This window comes from Vidua macroura, chromosome 29 (genome assembly GCF_024509145.1).
Source record: "Vidua macroura isolate BioBank_ID:100142 chromosome 29, ASM2450914v1, whole genome shotgun sequence".
Classification (NCBI taxonomy): Eukaryota; Metazoa; Chordata; class Aves; order Passeriformes; family Viduidae; genus Vidua; species Vidua macroura.
In genome coordinates, this window is record NC_071599.1 from 1312457 (window position 1) to 1329172 (window position 16716).

Sequence of the window (16716 nt, forward strand, 5' to 3'; positions counted from 1 at the left end):
AAAACCGTGGGATTTGGGGAATTCTGGGGGGGCTCATCCCAACCCTGGACCTCCCACTGCATCCTTGCAGCGTTTTGGGATAAAACTCCCGGATTTGAGAAGTGTGTGGGGGGGGGAATATCCCAAACCTTCCTGATTTTTGGGATATTTCCAGTATCCTCCACTGGGAATTGGCTTTTCCCTGTTTGTTTGGCTCCATTTTAAACCAAATCTGGGGATTTTTTTTTTTTTTGGTGGGATAAACCCTTGGAAAACTCCGGAGGTTTTTTTGGGATAAATTCAGGAATTTGGCTGAGGATCCTTGGATTGGGATCACTGCTCCAGCCACGGCATTTCCCACGTGGATTTGGGTGGAAAATAAGGAATTTGGGGCCCTGGGGGAGAAGCGGATCCCGGGAATTTCGGGGATCATTTTCCCACCAGATTTTGGGGTTTTTTTCCCTGTTTTTTCCATCCCAAGGAATTCCAGGATTCCCTGGGATTGGAATTAGGGTGGGAATTTTTGGTATTTGAGGATCTTTTCCATCCCAAGGAATTCCAGGATTCCCTGGGATTGGAATTAGGGTGGGATTTTTTGGCATTTGAGGGTCTTTTCCATCCCAAGGAATTCCAGGATTCCCTGTCCTGGTTCATTTGGGATTCCAGGGATCAATCCTGGATCCTATCCCAGGTTATTCCCTGGATTCCCCATCCCTGGGATGCTGGGAATGTCCCTGGGATTGGAATTAGGGTGGGATTTTTTGGCATTTGAGGATCTTTTCCATCCCAAGGAATTCCAGGATTCCCTGGGCTGGTTCATTTGGGATTCCAGGGATCAATCCTGGATCCTGCTCGGGTTATTCCATGGATTCCCCGTCCCTGGAAGTGCCCGGGTCCATCCCGGATCCCCCTGGGACAGGGAAAAGTTTCCCTCTGTCCTCGCAGGGATTTTAGGATCCCTCCCAGCCGCAGAATTCCGTGGATTCCCCATCCCAGGGAATGGGAAAAGGATCCCCCCCGGGACAGGGAATTCCAGGAGCCGGAATTCCCGGCCGAACCAGCTCTGCCACTTCCCCAGGAGCGGCTCCCGTTAATCATTACCAGGGACTCCTGGAGCAGCTTCCTGCAGAATTCCCGCGGAGAATTCCCGAAAAAACAACAGCCAACTACAAAAAAAACGGGAAAACCCCCCCCCCACCACCCCCCGTGTTTTCCAACATTTGGGATCGCTCCAGGCGGTGCCGTCCCGTTGGGATCCCCCTCCCAAAAAAGGGTTGGGGATTCCCAGCTGGAAAATCCACCAAAATCTGGGATAAACCTGGGTTGAAAGCAGGAAAAATGGAAAAAATTCCCATTTCCCAACATTTCTGACCACTGTGTTCCTTCCCACACTGGAATTGGAATTCCCAGCTGGAAAATCCATCAAAATCTGGGATAAACCACATTTCAAGCAGGAAAAAACTGGGAAAAAATTCCCATTTCCCAACTTTTCTGACCCTGGGCCTCCTTCCCATCTCTTCCCACACTGGAATTGGAATTCCCAGCTGATAAATCCACCAAAATCTAGGATAAATTGGGGTTTAAAGCAGGAAAAATGGGGAAAAAAAACCCCCAATTCCCAACATTTCTGACCCCTGGCCTGCTTCCCATCTCTTCCCACACTGGAATTGGAATTCCCAGCTGGAAAATCCACCAAAATCTGGGATAAACCACATTTCAAGCAGGGAAAAATGGGGAAAAAATTCCCATTTCCCAACATTTCTGCCCACTGTGTTCCTTCCCACACTGGAATTGGAATTCCCAGCTGGAAAATCCCACGGAAACCCGGGATAAACCAGTGTTGAAAGCAGGAAAAATGGGAAAAAAAAACCCATTTCCCAACATTTCTGACCCCTGGCCTGCTTCCCATCTCTTCCCACACTGGAATTGGAATTCCCAGCTGGAAAATCGACCAAAATCTGGGATAAACCAGGGTTGAAAGCAGGAAAAATGGGGAAAGTTCCCATTTCCCATAATTTTTGCCCACTGGCTTCCTTCCCACACTGGAATTGGAATTCCCAGCTGGAAAATCCCGTGGGAATCTGGGATAAACCACATTTCAAGCAGGAAAAAACTGGGAAAAAATTCCCATTTCCCAACTTTTCTGACCCCGGGCCTCCTTCCCATCTCTTCCCACACTGGAATTGGAGTTCTCAGCTGGAAAATCCACCAAAATCTGGGATAAACCTGGGTTTAAAGCAGGAAAAATGGGGAAAAATCCCGTTTTTCTCGGGTCTCTCCGTGGTTTCTCCTGGTGTTTTTCCAGGGAGAGCAGCGGAGCCGCAGCCCCCGGCAGGGAGGGAACCAAAATGTTGCAAATCCGAGGAGAAATTCCGGCGGGATCCAAACTCCCGGAATTCCTCCCAGAACTCGGCGGCCGCCGCCGGAATGTGGGAAAGAAAAAAAACTTCCCCTGAGATCCCGAGTTTTTGTTCATTTGGGAATGGAAGCCCCAAGTTCCCACGTTCCCTGCGGGAAAGGGATTTGGGAATTTGGGGCTGGTTCCGTGGAATTTGGTGGGGGCTCCGCGGAGATCCCAAATTTCCAGTGGGAGATTCCCAAAAAAAAAAAAAAACATACCAGGAATGACCAGCAGGGTTTGGGATTGAGGGAAAAACTGGGAATTGCAGCTTTATCCTGCAGCATTCCCAATAAAAACACTTGGGAATTTTATGGGAAGAACCCTCCAGCTGCCCCTGGAATTCTGGTTTTCCTTGGAAAACCACGGCGTGGAGGGAACTGAGTGGTCAGAAAGGTTGGAAAATGGGATTTTCCCCTGTTTTTCCTGCTTTAAACCCTGGTTTATCCCAGATTTTCCAGCTGGGAATTCCAAACCTGTCGTGGGAAGGGAACCCAATGGGCAGAAAGGTTGGGAAAAGGGAATTTTTTCCCATTCCAAGCTCTGTTTTTTTGGGAATTTTGAATCTGTGGGACTTGGGAAGGGAGAGCAGGGCTGGGGTCCCTCCGGAGGCGCCGCTGGAATGGGAATTGTGGGAATTGTGGGAATTGCCCTGGCTCGGCCGCCCCCGAGGCAATTAAGGAGCTTTAATTAAGCCGAATTAAACGACTTTTTTATAGCCTCGTTAAGCCCCGGCTGCTTCCAGAGGGGCAGGAAAAGCCTCTGGATCCCTTTGGATCCCCCTGGCTGGGATTTGGGCATTCCTGGAATTGCGGTTTTTGAGGGAAAACACCTCGGGAATGCCGCGGATCCCGGAATTTGGGGGTTTTGGGGGGGAAAAAAAGGGGATTTTTGGGTGGATAACAAGGGCTGACCTGGGCTGGGCCCTGGATAATCCCGAGGGTTAATCCCGATTTTCCTCCGGATTGGCCGGGAACGTCCAGGGCAGTGCCCAGGTCTGGGGCTTCTCATGGAAAAGGGGCTGGAAAATCCTGAGGGGCTTTTCCGGGGATTTCTTCCTTAGGGGGAGCTGATCCCGGAGAAAAGGGGGATCCAGGGGGAATTTGGGATCTGCCAGGGGGAATTTGGGATCTGCTGGGGAGGATTTGGGATGTGCCTGGGGGAATTTGGGATCTGATCCCAGGGGGAATTTGGGATCTGCCAGGGGGAATTTGGGATCTGATCCCTGGGGGAATTTGGGATCTGATCCCAGGGGGAATTTGGGATTCATCCCAGGGGGAATTTGGGATCTGCTGGGGGGGATTTGGGATCTGCCAGGGAGGATTTGGGATCTGGTCCTAGGGTGAGTTTGGGATCTGCCAGGGGGAATTTGGGATCTGATCCCAGGGAATGGGGCAGGACAGGAGGGAATGGCCTCGAGCTGTGCCAGGGCTGGAAATTTGGGATGATTTTTCCATGGAAAAAGGGTTGGGAAGCAGTGGGAGGGGTCAGGGAGGGTTGGATCCCCATCCCTGGAGGAGTCCAAGGGATTCCTGGAGATCCCTTGGGATGACCAGGGGTCATCTCTGGGAGTGACCAGGGGTCATCTCCGCCTGTCCTGGAGTGACCAGGGGTCATCTCTGGGAGTGACCAGGGGTCATCTCTCAGAGTGACCAGGGGTCATCTCTGCCTGTCCTGGAGTGACCAGGGGTCATCCCCGGCTCTCTGGGAGTGACCAGGGGTCATCTCTGCCTGTCCTGGAGTGACCAGGGGTCATCCCCGGCTCTCTGGGAGTGACCAGGGGTCATCTCTGCCTGTCCTGGAGTGACCAGGGGTCATCCCCGGCTCTCTGGGAGTGACCAGGGGCCGTGTCCGGCCGCTCCCCGATTCCCCAATTCCCGAATTTCCGTTGCCATCCCAGGTTGAGCGGCCTCTCCTCGGCCCTGGGCGATTCCCCCTCGGAGCGAAGGTCCCCCGGCCACCACCGGCAGCCCTCGGACACCTCGGAATCCACAGGTGGGAATTTCCCTCGGGAATTCCGGCACTCAGCGGTCACTCAGTGGTCACTCAGCGGTCACTCAGCGGTCACTCATGGCCAGGATGCGGGTCCAGACCTTCCCCCGCTCTTGGAACGTTGGGATTTGGGATTTGGGGTCCCACAAGGGGGAATGCGGGGCTGGGGAGTCTGGGGTGGCCACAGGGGCTGGTGGACAGGAGTGGACAATGACCACGAGGTCATGGTGGCCACAGGAGCTGGTGGACAGGAGTGGACAATGACCACGAGGTCATGGTGGCCACAGGAGCTGGTGGTCAGGGCTGGTCAGGGCTGGACAGTGACCACGAGGTCATGGTGGCCACAGGAGCTGGTGGACAGGAGTGGACAATGACCACGAGGTCATGGTGGCCACAGGAGCTGGTGGTCAGGGCTGGTCAGGGCTGGACAGTGACCACGAGGTCAGGGTGGCCACAGGGGCTGGTGGTCAGGAGTGGACAGTGACCACGAGGTCGGGGTGGCCGCAGGGGCTGGTGGTCAGGAGTGGACAGTGACCACGAGGTCGGGGTGGCCGCAGGGGCTGGTGGTCAGGGGTGGACAGTGACCACGAGGTCGGGGTGGCCACAGGACCTGGTGGTCAGGGGTGGACAGTGACCACGAGGTCGGGGTGGCCGCAGGGGCTGGTGGTCAGGGCTGGTCAGGGCTGGTCAGGGGTGGACAGTGACCACAAGGCCTTGCCGGGACCGGGGGTTCCTCAGGGCCAAAGCCGGACTCCAGAGCCTCATTCCCTCCTCTTGCTCCTGTCCCCTCTTCCCTGTCCGTGTGTCCCTGTGTCCATGTGTCCCTCTGTCCGTGTGTCCCTGTCCCTGTGTCCGTGTGTCCGTGTGTCCGTGTCCCTGTGTCCGTGTGTCCCTCTGTCCGTGTGTCCCTGTCCCTGTGTCCGTGTGTCCGTGTGTCCGTGTCCCTGTGTCCGTGTGTCCCTCTGTCCGTGTGTCCCTGTCCCTGTGTCCGTGTGTCCGTGTGTCCGTGTCCCTGTGTCCGTGTGTCCGTGTCCCTGTGTCCGTGTGTCCCTCTGTCCCTGTGTCCCTGTGTCCGTGTGTCCCTGTGTCCATGTGTCCCTCTGTCCCTGTGTCCATGTCCCTGTGTCCGTGTATCCGTGTGTCCATGTCCATGTGTCCCTGTGTCCGTGTGTCCGTGTGTCCCTGTCCGTGTGTCCCTGTGTCCGTGTGTCCCTGTGTCCCTGTGTCCCTGTGTCCATGTGTCCGTGTGTCCCTGTGTCCGTGTGTCCCTGTGTCCCTGTGTCCGTGTGTCCGTGTGTCCCTGTCCGTGTGTCCCTGTGTCCGTGTCCATGTGTCCCTGTGTCCCTGTGTCCATGTGTCCCTCTGTCCCTGTGTCCGTGTCCCTGTGTCCGTGTATCCGTGTGTCCCTGTCCGTGTGTCCCTGTCCCTGTGTCCCTGTGTCCGTGTGTCCCTATGTCCGTGTGTCCCTGTGTCCCTGTCCCTGTGTCCCTGTCCCTGTGTCCCTGTGTCCGTGTGTCTGTGTGTCCCTGTGTCCCTGTGTCCGTGTGTCCCTATGTCCGTGTGTCCGTGTGTCCCTGTGTCCGTGTCCATGTGTCCCTGTGTCCGTGTGTCCGTGTGTCCCTGTGTCCGTGTGTCCCTATGTCCGTGTGTCCGTGTGTCCCTGTGTCCGTGTCCATGTGTCCCTGTGTCCGTGTGTCCCTGTGTCCGTGTGTCCCTGTGTCCGTGTGTCCCTGTCCCTGTGTCCGTGTGTCCGTGTGTCCGTGTGTCCCTGTGTCCGTGTCCATGTGTCCCTGTGTCCGTGTGTCCCTGTGTCCGTGTGTCCCTGTGTCCGTGTGTCCGTGTCCCTGTGTCCGTGTGTCCCTCTGTCCGTGTGTCCCTGTCCCTGTGTCCGTGTGTCCGTGTGTCCGTGTCCCTGTGTCCGTGTGTCCGTGTCCCTGTGTCCGTGTGTCCCTCTGTCCCTGTGTCCCTGTGTCCGTGTGTCCCTGTGTCCATGTGTCCCTCTGTCCCTGTGTCCATGTCCCTGTGTCCGTGTATCCGTGTGTCCATGTCCATGTGTCCCTGTGTCCGTGTGTCCGTGTGTCCCTGTCCGTGTGTCCCTGTGTCCGTGTGTCCCTGTGTCCCTGTGTCCCTGTGTCCATGTGTCCGTGTGTCCCTGTGTCCGTGTGTCCCTGTGTCCCTGTGTCCGTGTGTCCGTGTGTCCCTGTCCGTGTGTCCCTGTGTCCGTGTCCATGTGTCCCTGTGTCCCTGTGTCCATGTGTCCCTCTGTCCCTGTGTCCGTGTCCCTGTGTCCGTGTATCCGTGTGTCCCTGTCCCTGTGTCCCTGTCCCTGTGTCCCTGTGTCCGTGTGTCTGTGTGTCCCTGTGTCCCTGTGTCCGTGTGTCCCTATGTCCGTGTGTCCCTGTGTCCCTGTCCCTGTGTCCCTGTCCCTGTGTCCCTGTGTCCGTGTGTCTGTGTGTCCCTGTGTCCCTGTGTCCGTGTGTCCCTATGTCCGTGTGTCCGTGTGTCCCTGTGTCCGTGTCCATGTGTCCCTGTGTCCGTGTGTCCGTGTGTCCCTGTGTCCGTGTGTCCCTATGTCCGTGTGTCCGTGTGTCCCTGTGTCCGTGTCCATGTGTCCCTGTGTCCGTGTGTCCGTGTGTCCCTGTGTCCGTGTGTCCGTGTGTCCCTGTGTCCGTGTCCATGTGTCCCTGTGTCCGTGTGTCCCTGTGTCCGTGTGTCCCTGTGTCCCTGTGTCCGTGTGTCCCTGTGTCCCTGTCCCTGTGTCCGTGTGTCCGTGTGTCCCTGTGTCCCTGTCCCTGTGTCCCTGTGTCCGTGTGTCTGTGTGTCCCTGTGTCCCTGTGTCCGTGTGTCCCTGTGTCCCTGTCCCTGTGTCCCTGTGTCCGTGTGTCTGTGTGTCCCTGTGTCCCTGTGTCCGTGTGTCCCTGTGTCCCTGTCCCTGTGTCCCTGTGTCCGTGTGTCTGTGTGTCCCTGTGTCCCTGTGTCCGTGTGTCCCTATGTCCGTGTGTCCGTGTGTCCCTGTGTCCGTGTCCGTGTGTCCCCGTGTCCGTGTGTCCCTGTGTCCGTGTCCATGTGTCCCTGTGTCCGTGTGTCCCTGTGTCCGTGTGTCCCTGTGTCCGTGTGTCCCTGTCCCTGTGTCCGTGTGTCCGTGTGTCCGTGTGTCCCTGTGTCCGTGTCCATGTGTCCGTGTGTCCGTGTGTCCCTGTGTCCCTGTGTCCCTGTGTCCGTGTGTCCCTGTGTCCGTGTGTCCCTGTGTCCCTGTCCCTGTGTCCTGTGTCCCTGTCCATGTGTCCCTGTGTCCCTGTCCGTGTGTCCGTGTGTCCCTGTGTCCCTGTGTCCCCGTGTCCCTGTGTCCGCGTGTCCCTGTGTCCCTGTCCCTGTGTCCCTGTCCCTGTGTCCCTGTGTCCCTGTGTCCCTGTCCGTGTGTCCCTGTGTCCCTGTGTCCCTGTCCCTGTGTCCGTGTGTCCCTGTGTCCCCGTGTCCCTGTCCGTGTGTCCGTGTGTCCCTGTGTCCGCGTGTCCCTGTGTCCGTGTGTCCCTGTGTCCCTGTCCGTGTGTCCGTGTGTCCGCGTGTCCGCGTGTCCCTGTGTCCGCGTGTCCCTGTGTCCGTGTGTCCCTGTGTCCCTGTCCCTGTGTCCCTCTGTCCCTGTGTCCGTGTGTCTGTGTGTCCCTGTGTCCCTGTGTCCCTGTCCCCGTGTCCCTGTCCGTGTGTCCGTGTGTCCGCGTGTCCGCGTGTCCGCAGGGCTGGTGCAGCGCTGTGTGATCATCCAGCGGGACCAGCATGGCTTCGGCTTCACCGTCAGCGGCGACCGCGTCGTGCTCGTGCAGTCCGTGCGGCCAGGTGGGCACCGGCCGGAGCGGCCGGACACGGGGATGGACACGGGGATGGACAGGCTGGACACGGGGATGGACTTGGCCGGACATGGGGATGGACACAGGGATGGACACGGGGATGGACAGGCTGGACACAGGGATGGACACGGGGATGGACACGGGGATGGACATGGGGATGGACACGGGGATGGACACGGGGATGGACAGGCTGGACACGGGGATGGACACGGGGATGGACACGGCCGGACACAGGGATGGACAGGCTGGACACGGGGATGGACACGGCCGGACACGGGGATGGACATGGGGATGGACACGGGGATGGACACGGGGATGGACAGGCTGGACACGGGGATGGACACGGGGATGGACACGGCCGGACACGGGGATGGACACGGGGATGGACACGGGGATGGACACAGGGATGGACACGGGTATGGACACGGCCGGACATGGGGATGGACACGGGGATGGACACAGCTGGACACAGGGATGGACATGGGGCTAGACACAGGGATGGACACGGGGATGGACATGGCTGGACACGGGGATGGACACAGGGATGGACACGGGGATGGACACAGGGATGGACACAGGGATGGACACGGGGATGGACATGGCTGGACACGGGGATGGACACAGGGATGGACACGGGGATGGACACAGGGATGGACACAGGGATGGACACGGGGATGGACACGGGGATGGACATGGGGATGGACAGTCTGGACACGGGGATGGACACGGGGATGGACACAGGGATGGACACGGGTATGGACACGGCCGGACATGGGGATGGACACGGGGATGGACACAGCTGGACACAGGGATGAACATGGGGATGGACATGGGGCTGGACACAGGGATGGACACGGGGATGGACACAGGGATGGACACAGGGATGGACAGTCTGGACACGGGGATGGACACGGGGATGGACACAGGGATGGACACGGGGATGGACATGGGGATGGACACGGGGATGGACACGGGGATGGACACGGGGATGGACATGGGGCTGGACACAGGGATGGACATGGGGATGGACATGGCCGGACACGGGGATGGACAGGCTGGACACGGGGATGGACATGGGGATGGACATGGCCGGACACGGGGATGGACAGGCTGGACATGGGGATGGACACGGGGATGGACAGGCTGGACACAGGGATGGACATGGGGATGGACACGGGGATGGACACGGGGATGGACACGGCCGGACACGGGGATGGACATGGGGATGGACACGGCCGGACACGGGGATGGACATGGGGATGGACATGGCCGGACACGGGGATGGACAGGCTGGACATGGGGATGGACACGGCCAGACAATGCCCGGGGGTCCCCTCATCCATCCCCAGCCTCAGCCTGGGGAAGAAAATGGGGGAAAAAGGAGAAAAATGGGGAAAATGAGAAAATGGGGGAGAAAATGGCGGGAAAACAAAGGAGAAAATGGCGGGAAATTGAGAAAATGGAGGGAAAATGGAGAGAATGAGGGAAAAATGGGCAGAAAATGAGGGGGAAGTGGAGGGAAAATGGGGGAAATGTGGGAAATTGTGGGGAAAACGGCAGGAAAATTCAGAAAATGGGCAAGTGTGGGGAAAATGTGGGAAAACTGGGGGAAACGAGAGGAAAATGGCAGGAAAATAGAGAAAATGTGGGAAAACGGAGGGGAAATGCGGGAAAAGTGTGGGGAAAACGTGGGAGAAATGGGTTTTTCCTCGGGAAGCGTTCCGGGTTTGGGGGTTTTGCTCCGGGATCGGCAGGGCTGAGGGAGCGCGGCGGGGGGGGGGATCCCTGTGGAATATTCCAGGGGAAATCTGGGATCTGCTCCTGACTCCTCCCTGTGCCCAGGTGGGGCTGCCATGAGGGCGGGCGTGCAGGAGGGCGACCGCATCCTCAAGGTGGGCGTTCCCGACTCCCGCATTCCCAGCTCCCCTCCCCGCGTTCCCCGCGGGAAATCCCCCTTTTCCCGGCCCTTCCCCAGCCCTTTCCCGGCTCTTCCAGGTGAACGGGACGATGGTGGCCAACAGCTCCCACCTGGAGGTGGTGAAGTTGATCAAGTGTGAGTTTGGGCTGGAATTCCTGGGAATTCTCTCCCCGCTCCGCGGGGAAAAGCGGGGCTGGGGGAAGGGGAGAAGTTTTTTTTCCCCTCCTTCGGGAATTTGGGGGGAGCCTGGAGCTGTTTCCAGCCCTTTTTCCCACATTTTTCCAAGAAGTCCTCCTTATCCCTCGTCCCAAATTCTCCCTGGAAGTGCTTCCCACTCCCAGTTCTCCTGGAAATTTTTTCTTGGAAATTCTCCCTGGAAATCCTTCTCAGCTCTTTTCCCAAGATTTTCCTGGGAATCTTTCTCACCCCCTTCTCCCGGTTGTTTCCTGGAAATCCTTTCCCCCCCATTTTTCTGGAAATCCTTCTCGCTCCTTTTTCCCAGTTGTTTTTTGGAATCCCTCTCATCACCCCTTATCCCAAATTTTTCCAGGAAATCCTTCTCCTGGATTTTTTTGCCTGGAGTTTTTTTCCGCGTCACTTTTCCCTGCCCGCAGCCCCTTTATCCCAGACTTTTCCCGGAATTCCTGCTGACGTTCCCGTGTCCCGTTTTGTTTCCAGCCGGTGCCTACGTGGCCCTGACCCTGCTGGGATCCCCCCCCGGCTCCGTGGGAATTCCGGGATCCCAGCAGGAGCCGGAGCCCTCGGGGGGTCCCCAGGGGCCCCCCCAGCGCATCACGGAGCCCAGGCCCCTCCAGGTGAGCCGCAGGTCCGGAGGGAGCACGGAATTCCAGAGGGGTCACGGAGTTCCAAAGGGGAACACGGAATTCCAGAGGGAGCTTGGAACTCCAGAGGGAGCTTGGAATTCCAGAGGGAGCTTGGAATTCCAGAGGGGTCACAGAATTCCAGAGGGGTCATGGAATTCCAAAGGGGAACACGGAATTCCAGAGGGAGCTTGGAATTCCAGAGGGAGCTCGGAATTCCAGAGGGGAACACGGAATTCCAGAGGGGTCACAGAATTCCAGAGGGGAACAGGGAATTCTAGAGGGGTCATGGAATTCCAGAGGGGAACACAGAATTCCAGAGGGAGCTTGGAATTCCAGAGGGGTCACGGAGTTCCAGAGGGGAACACGGAATTCCAGAGGGAGCTTGGAATTCCAGAGGGAGCTTGGAATTCCAGAGGGGTCATGGAATTCCAAAGGGGAACACGGAATTCCAGAGGGGAACAGGGAATTCCAGAAGGGTCATGGAATTCCAGAGGGGAATACGGAATTCCAGAGAGGTCGCAGAATTCCAGAGGGGAACACAAAATTCCAGAGGGGTCACGGAATTCCAAAGGGGAACACGGAATTCCAGAGGGGTCACAGAGTTCTGGAGGGAACACGGAATTCCAGAAGGGAACACAAAATTCCAGAGGGGAACACAGAATTCCAGAGGGGTCACGGAATTCCAGAGGGGAATACGGAATTCCAGAGGGAGCTCGGAATTCCAGAGGGGAACACGGAATTCCAGAGGGGAACACAGAATTCCAGAGGGAGCTTGGAATTCCAGAGAGGTCATAGAATTCCAGAGGGGTCACGGAATTCCAGAGGGAGCCTGGAATTCCAGAGGGGAACACGGAATTCCAGAGGAGTCCCAGAATTCCCTTAAGTGACCCCAAAGCTCCCCCAGGAGACCCCGGAATTCCCTGCGGGGTCCCAACCCCCTCATCCCCATTCCCGTTGCCATCCCATTCCCAATATTCCCGTTATTCCCAATATTCCCGTTATACCTGTTATTCCCGTTATTCCCATCATTCCCATCCCCATTCCTGTTATTCCCATTATCCCATTCCCATTTCCCCATTCCCATTATCCCCATTATCCCATTCCCCATTCCCATTATTCCCATTAATCCCATTATTCCCACCATTCCTGTTGTTGTTCCTGTTTCATTCTCACCATCCCTGTTGTTATTCCCACCATTCCCATTGTTATCCCCCCCATTCCCGTTGCTGTTCTTGTTGTTGCTGTTCCCGTTGCCGTTCCCGTTATCCCGTTTTTCTCCCCCCATTCCCGTTGCTGTTCCCGTTGTTGTTCCCGTTGCCGTTCCTGTTGCCATTCCCGTTATCCCGGTTTTCTCCCCCCGTTCCCGTTTTTCCCGTTCCCGTTGCCGTTCCCGTTTCCGTTCCCATTATCCCGGTTTTCTCCCCACATTCCCATTGCCGTTCCCGTTGTTTTTCCTGTTGCTGTTGCCGTTATCCCGTTTTTCTCCCCCCATTCCCGTTTCCGTTCCCGTTATCCCGGTTTTCTCCCCCCATTCCCGTTCCCGTTATCCCGGTTTTCTCCCCCCGTTCCCGTTGCTGTTCCCGTTTCCATTCCCGTTATCCTGGTTTTCTCCCCCCATTCCCGTTTTTCCCATTGCAGTTCCCACTGTTGCCGTTGCCGTTCCCGTTATCCCGGTTTTCTCTCCCCATTCCCGTTCCCGTTATCCCAGTTTTCTCCCCCCATTCCCATTGCCGTTATTCCGTTTTTCTCCCCCCGTTCCCGTTTCCGTTGCCGTTATCCCGGTTTTCTCCCCCCATTCCCGTTCCCGTTATCCCGGTTTTCTCCCGCCGTTGCCGTTGCCGTTATCCCGGTTTTCTCCCCCCATTCCCGTTGCCGTTATCCCGGTTTTGTCCCCCCATTCCCGTTGCCGTTATCCCGGTTTTCTCCCCCCATTCCCGTTTTTCCCATTGCCGTTCCCGTTGCTGCCGTTGCCGTTATCCCGGTTTTGTCCCCCCTTTCCCATTATCCCGGTTTTCTCCCCCCGTTCCCGTTTTTCCCATTGCCGTTCCCGTTGTTGCCGTTATCCCGTTTTTCTCTCCCCATTCCCGTTGCCGTTGCCGTTATCCCGGTTTTGTCCCGGCGCAGGACCCCGAGGTGCGGAAGCACGCGGCGCAGATCCTGCGGAACATGCTGCGCCAGGAGGAGGCCGAGCTCCAGGTACCGCCGCCCGCGGCTTCCCGCTCTTCCCGCTCCTGTTCGGGGCAATTTCGGCCTTCGTTGGGATTTTCCTGGGATTTTTTTCATGTTTGGGGGATTTTTTGGGATTTTCCTGGGATTTCTTTTTTCCCAGGATTTTCTGAGTTGGTTTTTTTTTTTTTTTTTTTTAATTTTCTGGGAATTTTTTGGGGGATTTCTGGGATCTGTTGGGATGGGATCCATGGGGAATGCTCTTTCCCAGCATTTCCAGGAAAAACCCCGGAAAACCCCAGACCACTGGTTTATTTTGGGATTTTCTGGGATTTTCTGGTTGTTTTTTTTTTTGTTTTGTTTTTTGGGGGGGATTTTCTGGTTTGTTTTTTTTGTTGTTTTTTTTTTTATTTTATTTTCTGGTTTTTTTTGGTTTTTTTATTATATTTTGGGGGATTTTCGGGGGTCGTTTTTTTGGGGGGATTTCCTGGTGATTGTTCTGTCCCATTTCCCATGTTCACGGTGTTTTTCTGGGATGTCCCGGTGATGGTTCGGGCTCTCCTTTCCCGGTGTTTCCCGGCATTTCGTGGCATTTCCCGGCAACGGTTCGGTGTCTCCTTTCCCGGTGTTTCCCGGTGTTTCCCGGCATTCCCGGTGTTTCCCGGTGACGGTTCGGTGTCTCCGGCGTTTCCCGGCGTTTCCCGGTGTTGGTTCGGTGTCTCCTTTCCCGGTGTTTCCTGGCATTTCCCGGTGTTTCCGGTGACGGTTCGGTCTCTCCTTTCCCGGCATTTCCCGGCGTTCCCGGTGACGGTTCGGTCTCTCCTTTCCCGGTGTTTCCCGTGTTTCCCGGCGTTCCCGGTGACGGTTCGGTGTCTCCGGCGTTCCCGGCGTTCCCGGTGACGGTTCGGTGTCTCCGGTGTTTCCCGGCGTTTCCCGGTGACGGTTCGGTCTCTCCGGCGTTCCCGGCGTTCCCGGTGACGGTTCGGTGTCTCCTTTCCCGGCGTTTCCCGTGTTTCCCGGCGTTCCCGGTGTTCCCCGCAGCGCTGCCAGGCGCTGCTGCAGCGGCAGCCGGGCGCGGCCGTGGAGGAGCAGCTGGAGGCGGCGCGGCGGCGCCTGGGCCAGCTGCAGCTCAAGGTGCAGCAGGAGGCGCGCGGAGCCGCGGTACGGACGGCACCGGAGACGGCAGCGGAGGCGGGAACGGAGACGGGAACGGAGACGGGAACGGGCTGGGAATGGATACGGGAATGGGCTGGGAATGGATACGGGAGTGGGCTGGGAATGGAGACGGGAGTGGGCTGGGAATGGATATAGGGGAGTGGAGACGGCAGCGGGCTGGGAATGGATACGGGAATGGGCTGGGAGTTCTGGGAGTGGAGACGGGAATGGGCTGGGAATGGATACGGGAACGGATACGGGAATGGAGACGGGAACGGGCCGGGAATGGAGACAGGAATGGGCTGGGAATGGATACGGGAATGGGCTGGGAATGGATACGGGAACGGGCTGGGAGTTCTGGGAGTGGAGACGGGAACGGGCTGGGAATGGATACGGGAACAGATATGGGAATTGTGTGAGTGCATACGGGAATGGATACAGGAATTCCAGGAGTGGATATGGGAATGGATCTGGGAATGGATACGGGAATGGGCTGGGAATTCCGGGAGTGGATACAGGAACGGACCGGGAGTGGATACGGGAATTCCGGGAGTGGATACGGGAACGGGCCAGGAGTGGATACAGGAATAGGCCGGGAATTCTGGGAGTGGATACGGGAATGGATCTGGGAATGGATACAGGAATGGATATGGGAATTACGGGAGTGGATACAGGAATGGATCCGGGAATGGATAAGGGAATTCCGGGAATGGATCTGGGAATGGATACAGGAACGGGCCGGGAATGGATACCAGAATGGGCTGGGAATTCCAGGAGTGGATACGGGAGTGGATATGGGAATGGATCTGGGAATGGATCTGGGAATGGATACGGGAATGGATACGGGAATTCTGGGAGTGGATACGGGAATGGATCTGGGAATGGATACAGGAATGGATACGGGAATTCTGGGAGTGGATACGGGAATGGATCTGGGAATGGATACAGGAACGGGCAGGGAATGGATACGGGAATGGGCTGGGAATTCCAGGAGTGGATACGGGAATGGATCTGGGAATGGGCTGGGAATGGATACAGGAATGGGCCGGGAATGGATACGGGAATGGGCTGGGAATGGATACGGGACTTCCAGGAATGGATACGGGAATTACGGGAATGGATATGGGAATGGGCCGGGAATGGATGAATTCTGGGAATGCATATGGGAATTACGGGAATGGGTACGGGAATGGACCTGGGAATGGGCCAGGAATTCCAGGAATGGATACGGGAATGGGCCAGGAATGGATCTGGGAATGGATACAGAAATTCCGGGAACGGGGTGGGAATTCCAGGAATGGATGTGGGATTGGATATGGGAGTGGATACGGGAATTCTGGGAATGGATACGGGAATGGATACAGGAATTCTGGGAATGAATATGGGAATGGATCTGGGAATGGATCTGGGAATGGATACGGAAATTCTGGGAACGGGGTGGGAATTCGGGAATGGATGTGGGAGTGGATATGGGAATGGATACGGGAATTCCAGGAATGGATGTGGGAGTGGATATGGGAATGGATACGGGAATTCCAGGAATGGATGTGGGAGTGGATACGGGAATTAATCCGGGAGTTCTGGGAATGAATCCGGGAATAATCCCGGGAATCACTCCGGGAATAATCCCAGGATCACCCCGAGCCCTCCCCGGTGCTTTCCCAGCTCCGGGAATTCCGCTTTTCCCAAAAAATGAAACTGGGGCTGGAGGGGGCTCGGTGGGAATTGGGGGTGGAGGGAATTTTGGGAATTTCCTCCTTCCTGCATTTCTGGGATCCCTTTGTCCCATTGCTGCCTTTCCCACGATCCCAAATCCGCGTTTCCCGGGAATTCCCGCTCTGGGAGCTGCTGGAATTGCCCATTCCCGCTGTCCCATTCCCAGGCTCTGGGGGCCCGGCCCGTGGAAGGGGAATTCCTCCGGAGCCGGGCGGGGCCGGGCTCGGGATCCCCGCAGCTCCCGGGGCGCTGCCCCCGGGATCCCCGGGATGCGGATCCGGAATCCGGCCCCGAGCGCGTCCCGGCCCCCGCAGAGGTGAGGGGGAAAGTCCGGGAAGAATCCGGGAAAATCTGGGAAAGAATCCGGGAAAAAAATCTGGGAAAAATCCGGGAAAAGGGCGGGGAAGAGTTCAGAAAAATCCGAGAAAAGGGCGGGAAGAGTTCAGGAGAATCCGGGAAAAAATCAGGGAAAAATCCGGGAAAAGGGCGGGGAAAAGTTCAGGAGAATCCAGGGAAAAATCCAGGAAAAGGGCGGGGAAGAGTTCAGAAAAATCCGAGAAAAGGGCGGGAAGAGTTCAGGAGAATCCGGGAAAAATCCGGGAAAAAATCAGGGAAAAATCCAGGAAAAGGGCAGGGAAGAGTTCAGAAAAATCCGGGAAAAATCCGGGAAAAGGGCGGGGAAGAGTTCAGAAAAATCCGGGAAAGGGCGGGAAGAGTTCAGGA

The 16716-nt window shown here is 56.9% G+C and overlaps 1 protein-coding gene across 11 annotated transcripts in view; it reads left to right on the forward strand.

Annotated features, from left to right (window-relative positions):
• Nucleotides 1-16716, forward strand: part of LOC128820313 (rho guanine nucleotide exchange factor 11-like) — a 54441-nt gene that overhangs the window by 1224 nt on the left and 36501 nt on the right. For all 11 annotated transcript variants that reach the window (XM_054000980.1, XM_054000990.1, XM_054000982.1 and 8 more), the window contains exons 2-9: nt 4278-4372; nt 8105-8203; nt 10057-10106; nt 10210-10267; nt 10811-10947; nt 13081-13152; nt 14164-14283; nt 16160-16309. In XM_054000980.1, coding sequence (XP_053856955.1) covers nt 4278-4372; nt 8105-8203; nt 10057-10106; nt 10210-10267; nt 10811-10947; nt 13081-13152; nt 14164-14283; nt 16160-16309 — 781 coding nt within the window. The remainder of the gene's footprint in view (nt 1-4277; nt 4373-8104; nt 8204-10056; nt 10107-10209; nt 10268-10810; nt 10948-13080; nt 13153-14163; nt 14284-16159; nt 16310-16716) is intronic.